At 40.5% G+C, this 24,505-nt stretch overlaps 1 protein-coding gene across 25 annotated transcripts in view; it reads right to left on the bottom strand.

Annotated features, from left to right (window-relative positions):
• The window catches only part of GPHN (gephyrin), a 295,598-nt gene that overhangs the window by 181,387 nt on the left and 89,706 nt on the right, over positions 1-24,505 (bottom strand). For all 25 annotated transcript variants that reach the window (XM_075613545.1, XM_075613550.1, XM_075613538.1 and 22 more), the window contains exon 2: positions 667-745. In XM_075613545.1, coding sequence (XP_075469660.1) covers positions 667-745 — 79 coding nt within the window. The remainder of the gene's footprint in view (positions 1-666; positions 746-24,505) is intronic.

Genomic DNA, 24,505 nt, shown 5'->3' with positions numbered 1-24,505 from the left:
TAAGATTTGATATTACGGTCACAATATTTTACCCCTCTGCTGTAATCAAATGGTCCCTGTAACCGGCTGAGCCATAAATGACCTCACAGTAGGTGACCGCTGGACAGCAGAGACGCAGAACCCTGAACATGGCGGCACACAGAGGGAAACCAGGGAGTCCATTACTTGGGGGGATTTACCGTTAATATCTACAGTTGTCATTTTTCTATAATAGGCACACATAGTTATTACCGTACAAAAACCATGCAAATTACAAATGATACTTGGGGTGTAGACGGTCTTTAAATGAAATGTGAAAATTATTGCATACTGTATCTTTTTTCCATGTTGAACAAACACAAGAGATGGTCTTTCGGCTTTAATATTCCAGTGTAGCAAGACTACGGACTTTCTTGAAGGCCCACGCCCTGTCAAAGCCATGCACAGTTTTTACACAAGGTTTCCACACTACCTTGGCTCCAAAACGCTACTGCAGAGGGCCGTGTTTCCAGGCTCCCTGCAATAGCTGCACTCTTTTCTACTAGTTTTGAACCACAGTGGATGAGTGTTAAGTGTGAATTTTAGGACAGTCTGAGACACTCATGCTAAGACTTGCACAATGCTCGTGACCTTGAATCTTAACAAAACCTACAGTATGGACCACAGGTATATAAAAATATTACTTACAAAGAAGGATCTTGGACTAGGTCCTTAAGGTTTATCCCACTGCGATCTTCAGCAAGATTCCTGAAGCAGCTGTCACTCACTGGAAAAATAGGATAAATCATCATTACACTTTTGGGATAACCTATTTTGTTTAACTTCTAATTAGACATGTTATTATTTTATTGCATAAAATACTTTACCAATTTTTATCAGATCTAATGATACAATAATTACCAGTGAAAAACAAAAAGCCAATGGCACACCAGAGCAGATAAATCAAATGGGGCAATCACTTTGACCATCCTGTTACATTTAAATGACATATGTATAGATTTGTTCTTGATTTTTATTAACAAAAACAACTTGTCTTGAACATTTCAGTTTCGCAGCACATTTTAAGAATGCTAATAATATTTGTTGAGCCAAAGTACAGATGTAGAGCATTCCAACAGAAGACACAAAATATCCCGGTGTAACTCAGAATATCATACTGTAACTCTCCATGTGATTCAGTATGGCACAGTATATCACAATGTATCTCAACATATCACACCAGAGAGAACAATGAAGCCTGCTATGTCTGTACTCGAAGAACAATAAATAGATTGTTTTATAGTATCAACCTTGTCAGCAGTAACAATCTTTTATAGTATCAGCCTTGTCAACACAACAATGTAAATTGTCTTCCTATTTTAGCTCTGTAAGGTCTAATGCAGTGTTATTCAACAGTGCTTCCCTGGGTATCTCCTAAGGGTTCCCTGCAATTTTCAGGTCATTCGAAAATTGTACCAAATACAGAACAATTTACAATGCATTTGATCTCAGGCACGCTATTAGAGAAGGTTGGGGTCCCTTACAATGCATCTGATCTCAGACGTGCTATTAGAGAGGGTTGGGGTCCCTTACAATGTATCTGATCTCAGACGTGCTATTAGAGAGGGTTGGGGTTCCTTACAATGCATCTGATCTCAGACACGTTATTAGAGAGGGTTGGGGATCCTTACAATGCATCTGATCTCAGTCGCACTATTAGAGAGGGTTGGGGTTCCCCAGAATTTCACAATATAATTATATGGTTCCTTAACCAAAAAAAAGGTTGGAAACCACTGGTCTAATGTTTCAGCTTAGCTAACATTTGCTTTAAAGGTGAATCTTATTTTTAGGACCACCCTCAGAGAAGCATTTTATGTTCAAGCAAAGAAAATATGAACGTTAATGTTTTTTTTGCATTTAGAAAAAAAAATATAGAAGCAAACATATTTTACTAAGTGTTGTAAATTATTACATCAAGATCTTTAAAAATCAGTCTTCAAAAGACAACTTGAGTTAATGCCGATGTGTTTGTAGGGGTTCCAATACATAATATGAAATATTACATCTTTATTACTTACTGCAAGTACAAGACACCCTGACAGCACTCATTTCACAGCCTAAACCCAATCCATGGCTCTCATGCATATATACCCCCACATTGTTACATTCCAATCCCCAATCAACTCTCATTTCTCATCAGTCACCTACAAAGGCATCTTATTGTTCTCACGTCGCTTTGCTCAGAAGATAAACCGCTGTGGCAGTACTGCTCATCACAATATGGATAGTAGTTTGCCGTTCTATTTTCAGATTTCAAATGCAATATTCAATACTTCAATTTATTATGCTCAAAGAAACTCCAATTAGTATCTTCGCTATGTACTGAAAGCAGCAATCCTGTCCACTTTGTGTACTGATTTTCTCTTTACAGAATTCACAACTGGAGTGTCCTCTGTTATTTTTAGCCCCATAGACCCACTGGTTTACAAGATATTTACCCGATTGGTTGCAGGGGTATTTCTTGGACATTTAAAGATGGCTACCATGAAAATATAAATGCGCCATCTAGGCAGACAATAATTAAGCGAATGTATGGGGTTAAACTAATGGAACAATTGTCGGCCCAACTTAATAAAAGACTAGAGGACTTCCATAAGGTCTGGGATTTATGGACCCTGAACTAGCGCTAAATCCAGGTGGGGAAAAAAAAAAGTTCAATCTGACATCAGCGGATCTGCCTCTCTCCCCTTCCCCTTCCCTCGCCTCTCTCCCCTTCCCCTCCCCACCCTCCCCCATCTACGTTTTTCCCCTCTCCTGGCCCTATCTTTATCTATCCCTGCTCTTAATCTTTTCTATTCCACAAAATAAGGATAATATAGAAGGTGAAAAATGCAAATGAGTAATGTTGATGTGCCTTAGTGTAACACAGAGTATAAAAAAGGGAGCGCCAACTTAAAATATTGAGATATGATAAGATAAATGTTTTTCTCTTGGTTTTTGTGCTTCTCGTTGACTGTGAAATTGTATAAAGGCCAACTGTGTGTTATAAACGGTTATATAAACTGTAAATTTGTATTTGAAAAAACAATAAAAAAAATTGAAACAAAAAAATAAAGATGGCCACCATGGTCATCCAATAGGCAGCAGCAACACCATCAGCTTCACTTTGGCTCAGGGATTTGGCGACCATTTTGAAAAGAAAACATCATCAACTAAACCAGTAAGTATCTCAGGAATTGGGGGGTCCCTTAGCTACAAATAGTGCAATTTAGTGAAAATAAAAGTAGGTGTTGCCCCTTTGAAATTCAGTATCTCATGTAAAACAACTTTTCTACACACTTTTCCTGCAATAACCGCATGTTTCATGTGCAATGATTATTATTTTATTTATATCCCCTGTAGCACGAACACACGAACACACGAACACACGAACACACGAACACACGAAGTAGTGGGTTTGGGCTTTTGGGCTTGCTGGGACTGTGTGTATTATTTTATTTTTGCCCATAATATTCCATAAACATGGTTCAGTAATGCTTAATAGGTCTACATTTCAAAACAAATGTAACCGTCTTCCTTTTCCATTTCCGTGTATGATGGATTACAACAGTCAGAGTTTGGTTGTTGAATGAAGATTGTCAATCACTCGCTCATTCATTCAGATAATACAGAATTTCTTGCCTTTTGGTTAACTCAAGGGAAAACAAATGATACAAGTAGAGTATATAACACTAGTAGTAATTGCCCCTCCTCTGATTTGTTAAAACCCTTATTCCCAACACCCTCGTTCTGCAATGGTTTATGTCTTGAATATATGCCATACAGTAGACTATAACAATTAAATATATACCGATGTTGGACCATATCCGTAGACATGCTTTTTATTGCAATATTTGCCAAAACCATTTTTTTTCTAAATGTGTTTATAAGTACCACATGGTCCACAAAAATTTATTTTATTTATTTATAAAATGTTTTACCAGGAAGTAATACATTGAGAGTTACCTCTCGTTTTCAAGTATGTCCTGGACATAGTTAATATGACAAATAATACATGGTTACAAATACAGTTACATAAATGAACAGGGTATACATTACATACAATACATTGCATGCACAGTTAGAGAAGATGTATATTATAGGCTTATGTAACAGTTAAAGACCAGATTAAAATGTGAGACAGCCTTAGTTTTGAAAGAACTTAAACTGGTGGTGGATGTGAGAGTCTCCGGTAGGTTGTTCCAGTTTTGGGGTGCACGTTAAGAGAAGGAGTGCAACCGTCTCTCTTTCGGTGTTTTAAGATTACCTTTGAGTATGGCAACCCTCAGATCGTTCATCTGTCGGCGAACATTTCTCTGACTCTGGCCATAAGATGAACAATCTGAGGTTGCCATACTCAAAGGTAATCTTAAAACACCGAAAGAGAGATGGTTGCATGAATACAAATTTATGCAACTGTTCGGGACACTTAGCGGTGGCCTAAACAGAGATCAAAATTTTATGAGTCATTACTGACACAAGTGAACTCTCTTCCCATGAGCGCTAAAGGCCATGTCTGTACATACTGTGCGATATGTATGCACACACAGCTGTCTCTTACACATACAAATACTCCTTGTTTTTCCATCCCTATACACCAATAGGGACCACATAGTATCTACACACACTTTTAGTTATGCTACAATCTCTCACATTTCCACACCTACCCACACCATTAATATTAACTCCCACTCCACACACCTTTGGAAAGCACTGTATACACTGTGGGCTCTCCATTCATTTATATTCACACAGATACACACACACTTTTACATCACTAACTTTCAGGAACCATTTAACACCTCTAGCCATAAATCACATCCACACACGGGGGAGGGACAAGCACAGAGAACATTCCAAGAGACACTGTTTTTAAGTATACCCTTTGCTTGCTTCATTCATTGTAACATCGCCGGAAGAAGAGATCAGTGTATCTCGAAAGCTCGCACAAATAAAAGCATTTTGTTAGCCACAGAGCGGTATCGTCTATTTATTTTTTGATTATATATATATATATATATATATATATAAATATATATGCTATAGGGCTATAGACAACCATGTTAATGGTTTTGAAGCAAAAGGTGGCACTGTGTGCTCATTTGCATGTCATTTCCCAGAATCCCTTGCTGCAGTGGCAGTGCTGTGTGCTGGGTGATAATGGTGAAAGGCGGGGTTGCAGACCTGTCTAGGACATGCAAATAAGCATACAGTAATATTTCCATTTGCTATATGCTTTGCTGTGGAGGGTTTTTGTAACTTTTTTTACCCACCATAACCATATATATATATACACACACACACACACACACACACACACACACACACACACACACACACACACACACACACACACACACACACACACACACACACACACTAAAGGGGGGGACCTCAGATTGGACTGCTGTATTAAAGGACCAAGACGACGACCAAAAGTAAGATGGGCGGGTGAAATCAGAAGATGTGTTGGAGCAACATGGAGAAGAGGCTGCAACCGCAATACCTGAAAGATCATTGAGGATGCCTCATCCAGCAGTGGGGAGACAAGGGCTGAAGATTATTGTCTCCCCACTGCTGGATGCACACATTATTTTTACACGCCTGCCAGGCACCGTTACAATATCTTTCTGAATATGCGATGTTCAGTTTTTTTCTATTTCACAGACAGACGGTTAGTGAATAATGAAAACTGTGCTGAACAGTTAGTGTCTAAAATATGACATTTCTGGTAACCTTGTATTTCTTTGGCTACTAGAAAGTTGCCCACTGTACAACTAGAAAATTAAATTCTGTCCGCCTTAAAAGCAAGGCTATTGCTCCATAAAATGTTTCCTTATCGCATCACATGTCAGGGAAACAACTAATTTCCCAATTGGCTCAAGGTATTATGCTGAAAGAACAGAATGGATGAATCATTAGTCTCTGTTTTGACATAAACAGCAAGGACTTTATTACATTTTAACCAGAGAGTAGAAATGTACTTAAAAACAAATATAGTTTTCAATTAAAGCGATACATTTTCTCATGCTTTGGACAGACATCCAAAACAACCTTTGAAACTGGATTTTCTTTTTTGGCATTCAAACGTCTACATGATGGTATTGATTTTGCAAAGGTTACGGTCTTAATTTCTGCAGGGAGACACATCTTTCCGAGTAGGCACATTAAACACTTCATATCGTGACATCTCTAATTCTACCTTGTACGGGTATAATCAATGTGCATCAATGCATATGTGACAGTATTTGTATATACATGAAAAACTAGATTACTGAAGACTCTGTACACGTTTCACTAGCAATGAGTTACTTATACCACACTACAGATGTTTATGAAATACATTAGATATTCCTATTAAAGGAGCCATCGAAGAACCTTTAAAAAAAAAAATATATATAAATATATATATATATATATATATATATAAAATTTTACCCGGGATTGAAGCAGGGGGTCTCCGGAGCGGAACTCCATTAATTTCAGCTCCGTGGACCCCTTGCTTCTGGAGATACTTACCTCTGTAGTAAGTCCCGGTAGCCGCTCTGGCTGAGCTAGCTGAGCTTAAAGCTCAAGCGTCACAGGTGGCCAAAAGAAAGCCGACCCTGATGACATCACGGATTCCTATTGGCCCGCAGGGTACGGGAGCTTTGAAACGTTGCCATTACGTGAGCCCTGCTAGCCGAGCGGCTACCAGCACCTACTACAGAGGTAAGTATCCCCAGATGCAGGGGGTCCCCATAGCTGAAATGAATGGGGTTCATTTCCAGAGACCCCCTGCTTCAATCCTGCGTTAAAAAAAATAATGAAGAAAGAGCATGGATTGCCGCTTAAAAATAGCAACTTTATAACTGTAGTATATTCACATAACTACATAGGCGCTTATGATGAAATTGTTATTAGTAATCATATTTTCATATTATTGTACTATATGTACATCATTCCTTATTTAAATACGCCTATGTCCTTTTATGGGTCATTCTGTGTAATTTTGACAACTTCGTTATTAAGATAAATGCATTATAAATAATTAATAACGGCCCAAATAAACCAGAAGAAATGGATACCTTAAAATCTGAATATACAGGCATAATAATAATACTCTCTCTCTCTTATATAGCCATCAATATACACAGCACTGTACACATTTTGCCAGCACAATAAGTCCCTGCCCTGAAGAGCTTACAATTTAACGTTGGTGCCTTGGGAACAGAAAGATGAAGTGACTTACCCAGGGTCCCAAGGAGAATTGATGGTGGATTTAAACTGGGTTCACCCACTTCAAAGGCAGTGTTCTTACCACTAAGCCATATACAGGCATACCCCGCATTAACGTACGCAATGGGACCGGAGCATGTATGTAAAAGTACTTAAAGTGAAGCACTACCTTTTTTCCACTTATCGATGCCTGTACTGTACTTCAATCGTCATATACGTGCATAACTGATGTAAATAACGCACTTGTAACAGGCTCTATAGTCTCCCCACTTGTGCACAGCTTCAGTACAGGTAGGGAGCCCGTATTGCTGTTCAGGACGTGCTGACGGGCGCATGCGTGAGCTGCCGTTTGCCTATTGGGCGATATGTCCTTACTCGCGAGTGTACTTAAAGTGAGTGTTCTTAAACCGGGGTATGCCTGTATATCATCTATATTATTTATGTGCTGAAGGCAGAGCTTAGTGGTAAGAACACTGCCTTTGAAGTGGGTGAACCCAGTTTAAACCCACCATCAATTTTCCTTGGGACCCTGGGTAAGTCACTTCATCTTTCTGTTCCCAAGGCACCAGCGTTAAATTGTAAGCTCTTCAGGGCAGGGACTTATTGTGCTGGCAAAATGTGTACAGTGCTGTGTATATTGACGGCTATATAAGAGAGAGAGAGAGAGAGAGAGAGTATTATTATTATGCCTGTATATTCAGATTTTAAGGTATCCATTTCTTCTGGTTTATTTGGGTCGTTATTAATTATTAATAATGCATTTATATACACATACATACACATACATATATGTCAATGTTAAGAGAAATTAGATTTGTGCACTTACAGTAGGATGCACATTTCTACTTAAACATACAAAGTTAAGACACTCAAGCCTTTCACAGGTTCCCCAGTCTTTTAACATTCACCCCACTGTCATGTCATAGTGCAGACAAGGATTCTGGGTAATGACATGCCATAGAGCATAGTGACTAGGGAAGGATTCATTGAAAAGTTGCTCAAAGTTTTCCCCTGCTATATTACTCAACTTGTACAGCAAAACTTGGGGCAAAGAGGTGTGGAATCAGAACCCCCACTTACGGACCGTTCTTCCATCCTTCTGGACATGCAACTTTGACATTATCTACCGATTCTGTATTGTGAAGAGGGTAGCAGTGGTAAACTAGAAGGTTATGGTGGATAACAATGTGATAAATGCTCTCCACCATATGTAACCCTGCATGCTCAGGTCTAAAATAGTTTACATAGACTTGGATATATATATACTTGGCAATGTTCAAATCTCTCATGCCTTTTCAGGGTGCTGGGTCCGTGCAGGCTGGGCGTGGATATGCAGATAAAATCATAATGGGCGGCAAGAACTTTTATAGTACAAAGAGCTTAATTCACATCCATTTCTAAGGTTCGCCATACAAAAGACAGACTTCACTTCAGTCATTAACTGTGACAAATAATATGGTAACTCTGTGCTTCTTCCTCTGGTAGCACTCACTCCTACTCTGGGGAGATACTTATGATTGTCAATCTAATTATTACTAAGGGAAACAATCTCCTTCATAGTGTCAATAGTGCCCCATCTCAAGTGGACCTATGGCAGGAATACACTGTCCTAGGGGATCAGTATCCCGTCCTCATCCATGCATATTGAATTGAGAGTTTACTTAGGATCTTTCGGTGGGGTCGATCAATCATGCTCCTGAGAACTATTAAGCAATCCACACTCCTCTTCCTGAATGAGAACAATATTGGACCATTACTATAGGTGCTATATATATAGGGCACATTCCTTAACTGAAAAAAAAAATGGTGATAGGACATCTTAATAAAAAAAATATATACACAAACCTATTTACAGGACTCACAGTGGGGCTTCAGTCTGAACTCTGAGGAACCTGTTTCTAAAATATTGGGAGGATCTATATATACCCTTCTATCACCCTGTAGTGACATCACTGGTCACAAGAAAAACAAAGGAGGGGCTATCCCTTTCTGCATAATTATCCTGCATCACATGATGGGGAGTGGAGTAACCTGAGTGAACCCACACAGTTTAACCCATTAAGGCTGTTAACTCCTTAAGGGGGGGCTACACATACAAGATACAGCAAGGATAAGCAACTCATGAGTATATTTGCACATCTTCACAGGGTTCCCAAGAAATAATTCTTTGACCCCATCGTCATACCTAAAGATGAAGGAATTACTGACACTTTGCCCATTAAGAATGAATTCCCAAGTAGTCACAATTATGCTCTTCATCATCAGAAACCCAATTAGTTAAAAAAATTAGATTATCCAATAAAACTGATAGTGGGTACATATATTTGTTTTATTTTGTATTAACTACATATTCTGCAAGCCCAGTTCTCATGATCAAGAGGGTAATGAGAAAGACCAGGCCAGTTACTGTTAATTAGTTATGCTGACTAATATGCATGTTTATTGATGCCTTGGTGTAGACATGCACAAAACCTCTTTATGCCACCCCAAAGAGGATTGCTTTGCAGTGCTATAATTAGAAGAGGAAAAAATGCACGTAATCAGCAGGATTTATAATTGAAGTGAAGCCAAATTAAATCAAAATGGGAGCTTGACTTGAAGAACAAACAATTAAAATCAGTCGAAAACTACCTGTAAGTGTTTTTCATTTAACAAATGGAACATGTAAGCATTTTATGAAGAAAATCAAACAAAGTTGTGTCTTAGATGCAACCAAGATGGGAGCTAAACATTGCGATATACCGTGGACTGTCAACCCCATTTGAAGGATGCTCATTGTACTACGGAAACAAAATAACCAATAACTGGTGTGCAATGTCTTGAATATTTCTGCATAGATACACTATACATACTGCACCTTCTTTGTATGCACAACCCAAGTTTACTCCTAAACCATGTATTTGTGTGTGAATACATGTACTGTACATATAGATGGGTCGTAGGATGTGATTCTTTTAGGAGACCAATATTAGGGTCCTTCGTGTAGGGCAGGGGTGCTCAACTCCAGTCGTCAAGACCCCCCAACTGGTCAAGTTTTAAGGATATCCCAGCTTCAGCACCGGTGGCTCAATCAGTGGCTCAGTCAGAGACTGAGCCATTGATTGAGTCACCGGTGCTGAAGTTGGGATATCCTTAGATCCTGACCAGTTGGGGGGTCTTGAGGACTGGAGTTGAACACCCCTGATATAGGGTACAGAGCTTTTGAAATCTGTGGCTCTTTAAAAGATACAACCTGCTGTACAATGGCTACTAGAACATTGAAATGCATGTGGATGCAGATTGTGGTCCAGCAGCCATTATAGCCAGTGCTGCCATCATTTTAATTTGTCGCATGTATTACTGCTGTGAAGTGCTACAGTATTTACATGGATGGTGCTATACAAATACAAATATATATATATATATATATATATATATATATATATATATATATATATATTGATAGATAGATCTATAGCTATAGTTGTATAGCATCATCCATGTAAATAGCACTTCACAGCAGTAATACATGCGACAAATTAAAATGATGGCAGCACTGGCTATAATGGCTGCTGGACCACAGGTTATCAGAGTTCACTGCACTATTGCCAAAGAGTGTGGTGTAAGCCACATTTTAACAATAGAGCTGAAATAATTAAACATGTGGTTCACATTTTAATGTTATTAACCTTTTGCCCCAAGATGTAACCACTACATCACGGGGTCTGATACTCGTGGGGCCCTATGACGCGATAGCTACTGTACGTCATGCCTTTTTTTTTGCTAGTTTTCAAGGGTAGATCGCGTTCTGTGCTCCATAGGAAACTGAAGACATAGCTATGTCAAACACAGGGACATGGAAGAGGACTCCACTTCTGTAATAAGCGACGCCACAACTCCCCTCCAAAATCAACTACTTTTTGTCTTATTACTATGAAACAGGGTTCCCAAAAGCTGAACTGCGGTACATAAAGCTTTAGGGACCCACAGATTACAGAGATATGTGTTGATTTTTGTGCCGCAAGGTTACATATAGAAAATCGCAAAGTCATCTATAACCACGTTGCAATTTTCCATTGGCAGTGGGAACAAGCCTGCTATTTTGTGTCCACCAGGAAAGAATAGCTGCCCACTGGACAAGAATATTCAGCATTCAGAAACGGGGGTTGTCCCCAGTCAGCAGGGGACCACTGAGCAGCTCTGCATGACCCCCTGGGTCAGGCAGGTTAAAAAAAAAATTGCAAGCACTGTGGATTGCCGCTTTAAAATTGTCATAAAGAACATTTAATCTACTTATTGTGAACAATCCTCAGAACTTTACAACTAAAGTATCATTTTAAGCAACTTGTTTTTAAGTACTGGTTGAAGGATACATTAATCACCCACCCACATTGTACAAATAACGTTCAAGGCACACAACTCTAATTAACGTACACACTTCGGAGGGCTAGAAACTGAAGAACACGAGCTTGAAAATCCTTCCCCTTAAAATATCGGAATCTTCCAAACAGCCAACAATGGATCCAATTCGGAAGATTTCGATAAAATGCCAACTGGAGCAATTACTGATCCAGAATCCAATGTTTGAGAGATTTTTTTACCCGTACATTACCAAGTTCTCTCACATTATTGGTGTGAACATGGCACAAATGCCAATGCACATCTATAGCACGCATCCTGCAATTCAGTGCCGCCAATTTACATTTCTTTCCTCACTATTCAATAACAATTATAGTCTTGTTATTTGACCAAAAATGATTGAGCTGACTAACTACACCTAGATAACCCACATACTAAGAAATCCTTAAGCAAATATTGGCTCATTCAGAACTAAACCCCCATTTATTCCAACTGTATATCTCGCCAATGACACAGAGGTGCACTCTCCTTGTACTGCAAAATTGGATTGTGCAAAAACATATTAGAACTAAATCACCGTTGGGTAAACCAAAACCCTGATTATTTTGTTAGTCCTGGGCATTACTAAGAAGTAAGTTTATATATGTTTGAAGTCATAAAAAGATAAATGTTTTTGCGAAAGGTACATTATGTTTACAGTTACATAGAAGACAAGTTGAAAAAAGACATGTCCATTGAGTTCAACCCGAGACGACAGATACTTGTCCTATATTTGTACTTGCAGTATATTGATTCAGTGGAAGGCAAACAAAAAACCCCAGTGTTATATCATCCAATGATGTCTCATAAGGGGAAAAATACATTCCTTCCTGACTCCAGTAATGGCAGTCAGATTACTCCCTGGATCAACATCCTTCCCATGTTTACTTATTTGTTATATCACTGTACACCTTTCCTTGCTAAAAAGATATCCAACGGTTTGTTTTTTAAGATACTTATTGTACCTGTCATCCCAGTCTCAGTGGGTAATGAATTCCACATTATAACTGCCCTTACTGTAAAGAACCCTTTCCTTTGTTGCTGTTGATACTAAATTACCCAGAAAGCCATGCTATTCATAATATAAACCTACAGTTTCAACTGTTAGTGTTAAATTGGACAAGTGGAGCTATACAAATTAAACCAATGTTTTCATACAGCCTTGTACATGACCTCACAGTAGTGATAGTAAATAGAGAAAGCTTTTGGAAGCAGTTCAGTTGCAGAACTTCTCCATGGGTAATTCTGCAATGCGGAGACGTGCAACACTTCTACAGCACCTGCCGTGGTCAACTCAGGATACGAGGGAAGCTGAGAAAGATGTACACATCCGCTAGAGAAAATTACAACTCTTCACAAAAGTTTCATGTATTAAAGTCATACAGGCATACCCCGCATTAACGTACGCAATGGGACCGGAGCATGTATGTAAAGCGAAAATGTACTTAAAGTGAAGCACTACCTTTTTCCCACTTATCGATGCATGTACTGTACTGCAATCGTCATATACGTGCATAACTGATGTAAATAACGCATTTGTAACAGGCTCTATAGTCTCCCCGCTTGCGCACAGCTTCAGGACGTGCTGACAGGCGCATGCGTGAGCTGGCGTTTTCCTATTGAGCGATATGTACTTACTCGCGAGTGTACTTAAAGTGAGTGTCCTTAAACTGGGGTATGCCTGTACTGGGGTTTTTGAAGCAGGAAACAGAGTGTAAAGAAGTGTTTTCATACTCGTATAATAGGCCTGGGGTGCGCAAACTTTCCCTGCTGTGCCCCCCCTGCCTGCGCTTCCCCATGCTTGTGCCCCCCTACTTACCTTGTCTTCGGCGTCGAATGCCGGCGCGGTGGTCACGTGACCCCATGGCGTCATTTGACGCCGCGTTGCCGAAGACAAGGTAAGAGACGTTGCAGAGGCCTTACGCGGTCACCCGGCATTAATTTAAATGCCTTACGGGAAGAGCTCAGGGACTCTGCAACCGCTGCGCCCCCCCTGAAAAATCTTGTGCCCCCCAGTTTGTAGACCCCTGTAATAGGCTTTGTAGACCCCTGTAATAGGCTATGCTTGGTTAAAAGCAGTTTGTCACTTTTGCTAATACACGTAGGTTTTCTGACTTTTGTTTAACACCTTTGTTGCCAGAGGGGTTAAAATTCATAACGGGGCATGCCACGTGGTCTAAAACAGGGGTGTGCCAACTCCTGTCCTCAAGGGCCACCAACAGGTCAGGTTTTCAGGATATCCCTGCTTCAGCATAGGTGGCTCAATCAGAGACTCAGTCAAAGACTGATTGATCCACCTCTGCTGAAGCAGTGATAGCCTGACCTGTTGGTGACCCTGGAGGACTGGAGTTGAGCACCCCTGGTCTAACCTATTACATGTATATATCATTCTATTGATATATTCACTATTTTCATAGCGCTTTACATACTGTACAGTATAGGTTAGTTAGCCAATACAGGGAAATATAATGAAAATGCAGATGAGTACATCAAATATAAAAGTAGCCATTAGGAGAAAAGTTCTTCTCCCAAAGAGCTTGCAATTTAAGTTGGAAAGCCTGCAGACACAGTACAGATGCATTAAAGGGAATTGGCCCAGAGGGTAGGTAAGTGTACATAATGTTTGCCTTTAACCCGTCTTGATGTTAGAAGACTGGCAACACTCTTCCAGGATCATGAACACATGACTGCTTGGGGTGGGTATGCATGTATGTATGTATGGCTTTACTTTTATAGCCCCATTAATGTACATAGCGCTTTACAGCAGTAATACAGGTGATAATCATATAAATAACAAATACAAATAACACATAATGGGAAGAAGCGCTTTCAGACATAAAAGTGACATTTAGGAGGAATCCCTGCCCCAAGGAGCTTACAATCTAATTGTTAAGTAGGAGGAACGTTCAGAGACAGTAGGAGGGCATTCTGGTAAGTGCGTCGTCAAGGGGCCAAGCTTTATGTATGAGGTGTATTAAGGTGGTTCTTAAAGGTGGATAGAGAGGGTACTAGTCCGATGTTGAGGGGAAGGACATTCCAGAGGTGTGGGGTAGTCAGAGAGAAAGGTTTAAGGCGGGAGAGAGCTTTAGATACAAGAGGGGTAGAGGGAAGACATCCTTGTGAAGAACGCTAGAGTCGGGGTGGTGCATAGCGAGAAATTAGGGCTGAGATGTAAGGAGGGGCAGAAGAGTGTAAAGCTTTAAAAGTTAGGAGGAGAATTGAATATTTGATACAGGATTTGATAGGAAGCCAGAAGAGGGATTTCAGCAGGGGAGACGCCGAGACAGATTTAGGAAAGAGTAGAGTGATTCTGGCAGCAGCGTTTAGGATAGATTGTAGGGGAGACAGGTGAGAGGCAGGAAGGCCGGACAGCAGGAGGTTACAGTAGTCCAGACGGGAGAGAATGAGAGTAGCAATCATGGTCAGGTCCCCGGCGACACGAACGGAAGTGAAGTGCCCTCCGGTGATCGCATTCACCGATCCATCGGATTTCCCCCTGAACACCAGCACAATTCAGGAGACGTTCTCTGAACATCATAAGGGCTCCAATGTGGAAACAGGTACACTAAGGCTAAGGCCCCGGTAACTCCGCTGCAACACGCGCCCGCGAGATTGGCGGCCCGTGCAGCCGATTACCTGGTCTGCAGCTCACTGCAGGAAGAGAGACCAGGGGGGACAGGGCGTGGCGGGTGAGTGATGGGGGCGCGGCCATGACGTCACCCGGCAGGTTCGCCCTCATTGGCTGAACCGCCGGGGGCGTGCCGTATCGCTCGTCGCGAGTCCTGCTCTCAATTCTATTGACAGCAGGAGCAACTCTCGCCCCAGCGCTGCGGGCCCGGCGCCATTGAGGGGAGGGCTCTCGTCCGTACAGCGGACGCTGTAGTAGGCAGCGGGGTCAAGGCCTAACCGTAATAGTCACACTATACACCTGTATCACAATACACAAGGTGCCTTCCTACTAAGAAGCTCCATCACGTTGCAGATTTATACATTACACAAAGTTATTTCAGGTTGTAGATAATAAGATCTGTGCATCTACTGCCTGTTAACACTCAGCTTTTATTAGAGCACAGTGTCTGCTTCAAAGAGACACTTCTGAACATTCAGTCTTTGGCTTGTGCAATTTTCTATCATCAACAAAACCTTGCGTCACGGCTAATAACATACGAGTAACTTGAAATTAGGCTGCAATCCTATCTGAGAGATGATTTGTGATTTAAAAGAGGCTATCCAAGCGGCGCTTACATTTTTTTTCCGTTTGTTTTAATATGTGCAGCCTTTGATTACCTTTATTGAAAACAAATTATCTAAGCTGCCGATCGATTAGTTCTCCCGTAATTGATCAGCAAAGCTCCTGCTTTCCAGGGTTCACTAAATGGCCGTCTTTCAGTTTCAAACAATCCTTCAGGTCAGTAAACAATCCTTCAGGTCAGTATAACTCAACAGCTACAATGTATTCTTATATTACTAAGGTAACATTATCTATTGTTACAGTTTGCAGCTCAAACTGCTGTGTATATTGGCAACAAATGATCACAAACAGGACAGTGTTGCAAATATCTTGCACTGCTGGGGAGGTGTGCAAAAACCTGTTATAGCTATAAAAGGATGCTCCATATATTAAAACTCATTAAAATGGCTTGAAATGTTGAATTTAATTTTTTTTAGTATTATGTAATATTACAGAACTGATTTATTTAAATTTAAAAAAAACACTAAGTATATTGCATGGATTGCTCCTTTAACGTCGATCCTATGGTTTTCATATCAGAAGAGAAGTTACGAGATATTGTTGGTTGCTGCCTTATTAAAGGTTATGCAAACATTATTACGTAAAGATGCAATCTCATGTAGCCAGCCAGAAAACAACCTTTTGTAAAGAATGGACGATGCCAATAGCAAAGATGTGGCTGCTTTCCTTTTTTTATTTAGCCCACTATGTCCTTATCAGAGAGCCAATAAAGATAAGGGCAGGTGAGGAGCAATGGGGGCTCTGCCTGTGCAAACTCTTGTTGAACACAAAGCGACATCAGACAGAAGGGAACAGCCAGAGGAAATCAAACCGTTCCCAAATGTCAGCTCAGTGTGTTTACAAACTTTAAAAATACCTACAGCATAAGTGTCAGACTCTAGTGTGTGTATGTATATGTGTATGTATACAGTGGTCGACAAATCACCAAAAAATCTACTCGCCGAACAAAAAAATCTACTCGCCACCTAGTACCACACATGTGCTGCTTGGGCCAATAGGAGCTCGTCACGATGTTAAATCCACTCGCCCGGGGTGTGCAAATGTATAGGTTTGTCGAACACTGTATATATATATATATATATATATATATATATATATATATATATATATATATATATATATATATATATATATATATATATATATATATATCATGTCACTGCCATCTTTGGTTCTAGAAGGGATTGCCCTTTTAAATAACAGTATAATATAATTTCTCCTAACTATATTCAACTTCTTTTCCCACAGCACATTTACACATATTAAGGATGCAAAAAAATGCATTTTAAAATATGACAATGGACATTAATATTTTCCATACGTAGAGAATTGCCATGCAATGACCCAGGGAATTCATTTGTTGGGGTTACCCATCACTACGCTTTTCCTTGTTGAGTTCTCAATAAGTGTCCATGCTGCCCCTATTAGCTGAAGGTAGCCTATAGGAAAATGACAATGGTGTTTCCTACTAAAGATTTAGTCCTGACAGTTTTCTAAAGAAAATGAAGCTACCAGACTCGCAATCAACGTAAAAGGCCTATTCCATAAACGGAAACTGGCCGTAGAGAACAGCATGGCAAATCATCTTTGATTCAGGATGCACATTCTTCATGTTTATACCACTGTCTGTACCTCCATATCCAGAGAGGCCAACACCAGTCTTCAAGGGCCACCAACAGGTCGGGTTTTCAGGATATCCCTGCTTCAGCACAGGTGGCTCAATCAGTGGCTCAGTCTTCAACTTGAGGACTGGAGCTGGCCTCCCCTGCTCTATACTGTATCCCAGGGCATAGCTGAAAACTAGAACCATGTGTCAATGTGTCTTTTCTGATCAAAAATAAAAGCAGCAATTGTCATTGGCTCACTGTTCCTAAATGGGAATGCAACTTTAAAAGACTTCTAGGGGCTCATTGTAGCTGAAAGTGCTGACTAGTACCTGCTATCTGACCAATTTATCCAGGAATGTTTTTGTAGAGAGGGCACATTGGGCCAAATATACCAAGCCAATTTTGTCTTCTGCCATACAACACCTTCCAGTGCTGGTAGATACCTTAACCCTTTGGATGCCCCATGACATAGTAGCTACGTCATGGACCCTCTGTTCATTTTTTACCTGGCAGAGGAGGACTGCTCCCATTATCAGTAACACCATGATCACATGATCGCTTTGAGGAGCTGTCACATAATCGGGTTGTGCCGGATGGGTTGTGCGACTCTGATGTCCCAGCCCCTCAAGCACTCAAAGGGGTTCCAACAGAATCCCCCACCCCCTTTTAATTTTCCTTTCTTATTTGTATATGTAACGCATGTGACAATGCAGGGGTGCGCAAACTTTTCAGTCTGCGCCCCCTTGACTGCTCTCCCCCCCTGCTTGTGCCCGGTGTCTTCTGACATCACCGTGTCATGTGACCCCGCGGCATCAATTGATGCCACGTTACCGTGGCAACGCATTGCTGGAAGCCACCGGAGACCAGGTAAGTGAAGTTACAGAGGACTCGCGGGAGCTCCCCGGCATTTAATTTAAATAAACAAAGAAATGGAACCGGGCGCTTCTAACTATAAGGTAACTAAAGTGAATTAATGGTGAAAAATAACCAATGACAGTGAACCTAAAAACCAAATATGTATATATATATATATATAAAGGCAGCTTTACACTCTTTACACTCTTCTGCCCCTCCTTACATCTCAGCCCTAATTTCTCGCTATGCACTATCCCGACTCTTGCGTTCTGCTCAAGGATGTCTTCTCTCTACCCCCTTTGTATCTAAAGCCCTCTCCCGCCTTAAACCTTTCTCACTGACTGCCCCGCATCTCTGGAATTCCCTTACCCCCAATATCCGACTAGCACCCTCTCTATCCACCTTTAAGGCCCACCTTAAAACACACCTGCTTAAGGAAGCATATGAGTAGCTCAATGGCTGATAATTAACACCTCATACATTAACCTTGGCCCCCTGCAGATGCACTTACCAGAATGCCCTCCTGTCTCTGCACGGTCTTACTACCAACGAATTAGATTGTAAGCTCTTTGGAGCAGGGACTCCTTTTCCTAAATTTTACTTCTAAGTCTGAAGCACTTCTTCCCTTTGTGTTATTTATATCTTATTATTTATATGATTGTAACTATTACTGCTGTGAAGCGCTATGTACATTAATGGCGCTATACAAACAAAGACATACATACATAAGACTTACAGAAACTACTTATAAACTCACTAAAGCCATATAAAAACAGTGAACACTATTATAACATGCATGTGATCCGGTTTCCAAATGTAGAATAGTGCACAGGCTATTACTGAATACAGATTTGCTTGTAATAGATCCGTGTTGCTGTTCAAACACTTATGACAACCCCCTGTGCTTTGTTTTTTTGTTTTTAATAGAATAGGTGCCGGTACTCTGCCTCTGGCCTTCTCCTGCTCCTCCTCTCTGTCACGTCGTTCATAGCAATGTATCGTCACGGCACCGTGCCGTCACAAGAAGATGCCGGCGGAGATGAAGAGCACGAGGAGAAGGTAAGAGAAAAAGATGACGGTAGGCCGTACCGTCAAAAAGCTCCGACAACCGCTACATAAAATTAGTACCTAACCTTATAAACTATTCAGTGTTCCGATTTAATATCTACACTTTAAAAAGTTACTTTTGCATTAGACAGCAAAGAACACTATATGGATTTTAACTTTTTTGGAAAGCATGAATACTAAAGCAGCTTAGTTGCAACTTTATATAGCACCACCCAAACCAGATAAGTCTAGTATTGAGACAAAAGCTGGTTATGATAATATTCAACAAGCACAGTCTTGTACATCAAGTTATTTGAATCAAAGACACAATATAAACCTTATCGTCTGTTAGTACTATACTACATCATACATTATAAATCATCTAAAACATAGCTTGTATATATAAAAAATAAGAACGGTATGAATACAGCTCCTGAGAAATGCGTCGAGATGCACATCATTCTTTTCTTCCTTATAACTGGCAAATGTAGCAAACATGTTTCTTTTGATAGAGAGGTCTGTTCATCAATTCAGACAATAGCAAAATCCCACACTCCAAGTCACAAAACCTATCGAGCAGTGATTCCCAACAGGGGGGTTCAGGAGGAGACTACAAGGGGTTTGCCCAAATCAATCTGTAATGGCGCATCCCTGCCAGTATAGTGGGTTCTGGAGCCCGTCGGGAAACTGCGCACTTATACTGCCTGGGATCGGTCAAACTGTAGTGTTAACAATAGTCTAATGAGTAGCAATAACATGTATTAATTAGGGGTTCGCCGAACATATATCTTCCAGCACAATGTAAAAAAGGTTTAGAACTGCTGCTATAGAGTAACTACTACTCCCCCAAAACACTGAATGATGCACAAGAACCAAAAACAGACACACACTTTGCTACTTAATCAGCATGCTTTGAAGTTTCTTCTGTGGGGTGGAGAAGAGTTTAGTCTGATTAATTTATATGGAAATTAACTCTCCTCCAGCCCTGAGAAGCAGCTTCACAGCATATTGAGTAGTTTGACCGAGAGGTGAGATCCACTGCCAAGCACCTGCTCATATGCCGGGAGGCTGCTTCCCTGTGCAGGAAGGGAGTTCAGCTCCAGTCAAATAAAGACAGACTACAAGTTTCTCCAGCACAGGAAAGAAGCTTCTCAGCATGTGGGAATAACAGATAAATGCTTATTTTAGCTAGATACAGAGCCTTCCCTACTGAAAACAACACAACTAAATGCACTTTGCAACCTTGCACTGATAAACAGGCTGCATGAACTACTAACAAAGAACAAATGGATTCCAAAAATATCATAAAAATGAAAGTGCATTACTATGGAAAATACAAGCCAAGAGAAATTCTTTGTATCTTAGCAACTCTATTGATGCGTTGAGTTATTTCATTGTGCCTCAACGCCTACTCAAGACACTACTGCTACTGCAGAGCTGTCCACTCTGTGCTGCCTGCATTTCTCACTCGTGTGTGATAGGAAAGCAGTAGTTTCTTTTAATTCATACTTGCTCCCTATATCGGGGCTTTCACATTCGTTTTATTTTGGAGGAATCCACTCAAAGTCTCCTGCCTCAGCACCACCACGACCGGAGTTCCTGGGATGTCATGGGACCACGCCACTAAGTGCTACCCCACCGTTCCTCTATGAAAGGAAGCTGTGGGGAACACAATTTACTTTAAGTATGCATTTTTTAAATACATACATTACCAACATCTTTGTGTGTGCTAGCACACAGATGAAGCACCATTAATGGTGCAGCAAGAGAGTTTCCTTTTGGCATTGCACGCCAAAGAGAGCATCAGGTTGACAAAGCAGCAATTGCATCAATAAAAACAACTCACTTTTATTGATTAATCAATGTAAAAAGAAAAGTATTATAAAGCCAATGACACCCTAGTCTCTCAGTGCTGACGCGTTTCACACCTGCAAAGGTGCTTTGGTAAAGGATACACCCATACCAGAAATCTGACGTAACTACCCATAATTCCCTGACATGCATACAGGTACAGTGAACAGAGAGATCTTAAACCTTAGGGTTTCTTTATGACATTCCAGAACGTCATTCCAATCATTCTTGTTTTCTAGGGGGAGATTACTGTACGTTCACTGTTCCATCGATTTATAATTATAAATAATGTGATAATTATACCAAAAGTTATGGGCATCAGTATCAACGAAGAGACAGTCTTTAATGTCAATCCCTGAGTATACCAGTCTGTATTCATTCGTCCCATACTCGCTTCATAGACCATTCTAAAATACATACACATGCAAATATTATGTTTGCTTAGCATGTTTGTGAACTTAATGCTACTGTACAATTGTATACAACATGTAGGGAAGTAAGCATACTCACTAGATGTCATCCAAAGTAATATTAGTATCACACTGAATTACAGTACAGCACAATGTAACCATAGGCAGTAACTGTTAAGAGGTTAACATAAGGAGCATTCATCCGGTTTTGCTGTAGTTACCCATCTCTATACAAATCACAGAATTGCTCCGTTACATCCCTCTGGCTTCACTCCAGAGGAACACACATACTTCCTTGCTAATATTGTTGTACAACTTGTAACGCTAGCAATCACAATGTAAGGCAATACATGTTTCCATTCAATATCTCTTTTTCTTATTTAGCATGGTAGTACACACATGGATGTTTCTTAAGCATTATCTCGTCCGGTAGAGTTTACAATGTAGTTCTGAATGTCTGACACAAATACAGCGACCTGTCTACAGCAATAATGCCATAGCACTGGAATTCATACGAGGTTCATACAAGGCCATGACGTCACCAATATCATGAACCCCGGCTATCTGAACAAGCGCCTCCCCTCTATAACTCAATATGCTGCTTTGTCCTCCAATGTAACTACAACACATATCACTGCGAAATGCTCAAATTACTTGATTGGTTCTCTCTTGAGGCACAAAGTAAATTTTTGCTTCTTGCTTTCAAATACTTTCTGGGCAAGCTACCCCGCCTATCTGAACAAGCTCCTCACCCCTACCACACACAGCAATTATCAGCTGAGATCTAACTTCAAAAGAATGATCACGGTCCCACGGTTCAACAAAGTATCCGGCCATTCCTCCTTCTCTTACCGTGCACCCCACAACTGGAACAGTCTACCGGAGACTCTCACAGCCGCCACCAATCTAAGTAATTTCAAGACTTCAGCTGTCTTTCATTTTAATCTTGTTTTTAACTGTTGTCTGTTAAATATGCCTATAACATATATTATCCCTAACTGTCCATGAAATGTCTGTTAATATAACGTGCAACCATGTATTGTCATTATGTCTGTGCCCAGGACATAACTGAAAATGAGAAGTAAGCTCAATGTATTATTTCCTCGTAAAACATTTTATAAATAAAATTATTCCATACTAATTTATTCTTATGAAGGATACTTTGAACAGGTTTCAATTCACAACGTTTGTTAAGTCCAATTTAATTTAGGTCAATGTTCTTAGTCTAAAATGAACATGACACTGGCAGATCTAACATTAAGGCCATTATTATGCATTATGCTGTAAGGCCATCTTACCATTGGCTTGGGAAGATTTCAGCTCCATTTCAACCATGTCCCAAGCAAGATGAAAATAGTGTCACAGTTTATTGAACAGGGTTCTAAAATTCAATGTACAATAATACAATTGCTGTGCTTGTATTGTAATTATGTTGAAATAGGTCTTGTAAAAAATGTGTGCATTTGTTTTGAAAAGATGTATTCACAGGATATCATTACTGAAGAGAGAGAAAATGCAGAAGATCCAAAACGTATGCTCTAGCAGAGGGGTGCTCCACTGCAGTCCTCAAAGCCTCCCAACAGGTTAGGTTTTCAGGATAGCCCTGCTTCAGCACAGGTGGCTCAATCAGTCCCTGCTTCAGCACAGGTGGCTCAATCAGTCCCTGCTTCAGCACAGATGGCTGAATCAGAGGCTCAAAGACTGAGCCTCTAATTGAGCCACCTGTGCTGAAGATGGGATATCCTGAAAACCTGACCTGTTGAGGGGGGGGGGGGGGGCTTGAGGACTGGAGTTCAATACCCCTGCTCAAGCAAACCTGATTCCCAACAAGGGACATGCTCAACTTCACGTCAGCTGTTTTGCTGAATTAATTTTTTCCAATGTTTAATCTACAACAAAAAACTGTATTATTGCTGTCTGCTTAATATATTTTACTACATCGGACCAGCAGCACGGATAATCACGTGCTTGAGTGACAAATAATCAAATATAGAGCTGTGTCGATGCTGAATTATTGCATGTAGCATTAAACCAATTTCCTGAATAGTGTATTTTTTTCCTTTCTTCAAATTTCAACAAACTCGTCAAATATGAACAGAACCAAACTGAACAATAGCTTGAAAATCCTGTCATTTCTTCTGCAGATTAATCAAAACAATAGTATTACCGACCAAGTTTGTGGACATTGTGTAATACCCAACTGAGGCACAAAAAGATAGAAAATCAAAAATTGATTATACATTATGTGTCGGCTTTTCCTTTCCCCCTGTATAAAGGTGATTGAACAGGCATCATATACAGCAGGGGTGCTCAATACCAGTCCTCAAGCCCCCCCCCCCCAAACTGTCCAGGTGTTCAGGATATCCCCGCTTCAGGAGAGGTGGCTCAATCAGAGGCTCAGCCGAAGACTGAGTCTCTGATTGAGCCACTTTAGCTGAAACAGGAATATCCTGAAAACCTGGACAGTTGTGGAGGGGGCAGGGGGGGGGAGGGGGCAGGGGGGGGGGGGGGCTTGAGGACTGGTGTTCAGCATCCCCCATATACAGTATAAAAATTGCACAAACTACACCAACTTTGAACAAACTGATCTGAAATCTCACTGCAATACCCAAAAAGATCTTGGTCTTGAAATCCATTTAGATTATTGTATTTAGGACAGTTTAGATTAAGAAAAAAAACAATCAAAGGAAGCAGATTTACACTAGTGGAATTTGGTTCTCCCCGAGTTACAGCATCTCCTAGCCTTGAACACTGTTTTGATGATAAAGTTAAGGACAGGTCACACCATTTTAAAGACAACATTTAGCTCTGCTTCTGTAGGCATACAACATTGAACCCCTATGCTGCCAGTGGGTGGAGCAATGCACTGCTTCAGAGATTGCAGGCAGCAC

The sequence above is a fragment of the Ascaphus truei genome, chromosome 9, assembly GCF_040206685.1.
Source record: "Ascaphus truei isolate aAscTru1 chromosome 9, aAscTru1.hap1, whole genome shotgun sequence".
Lineage (NCBI taxonomy): Eukaryota > Metazoa > Chordata > Amphibia > Anura > Ascaphidae > Ascaphus > Ascaphus truei.
Note: the sequence above shows the minus strand (reverse complement) of the source record. Positions and strands in the feature narration are given on the sequence as shown.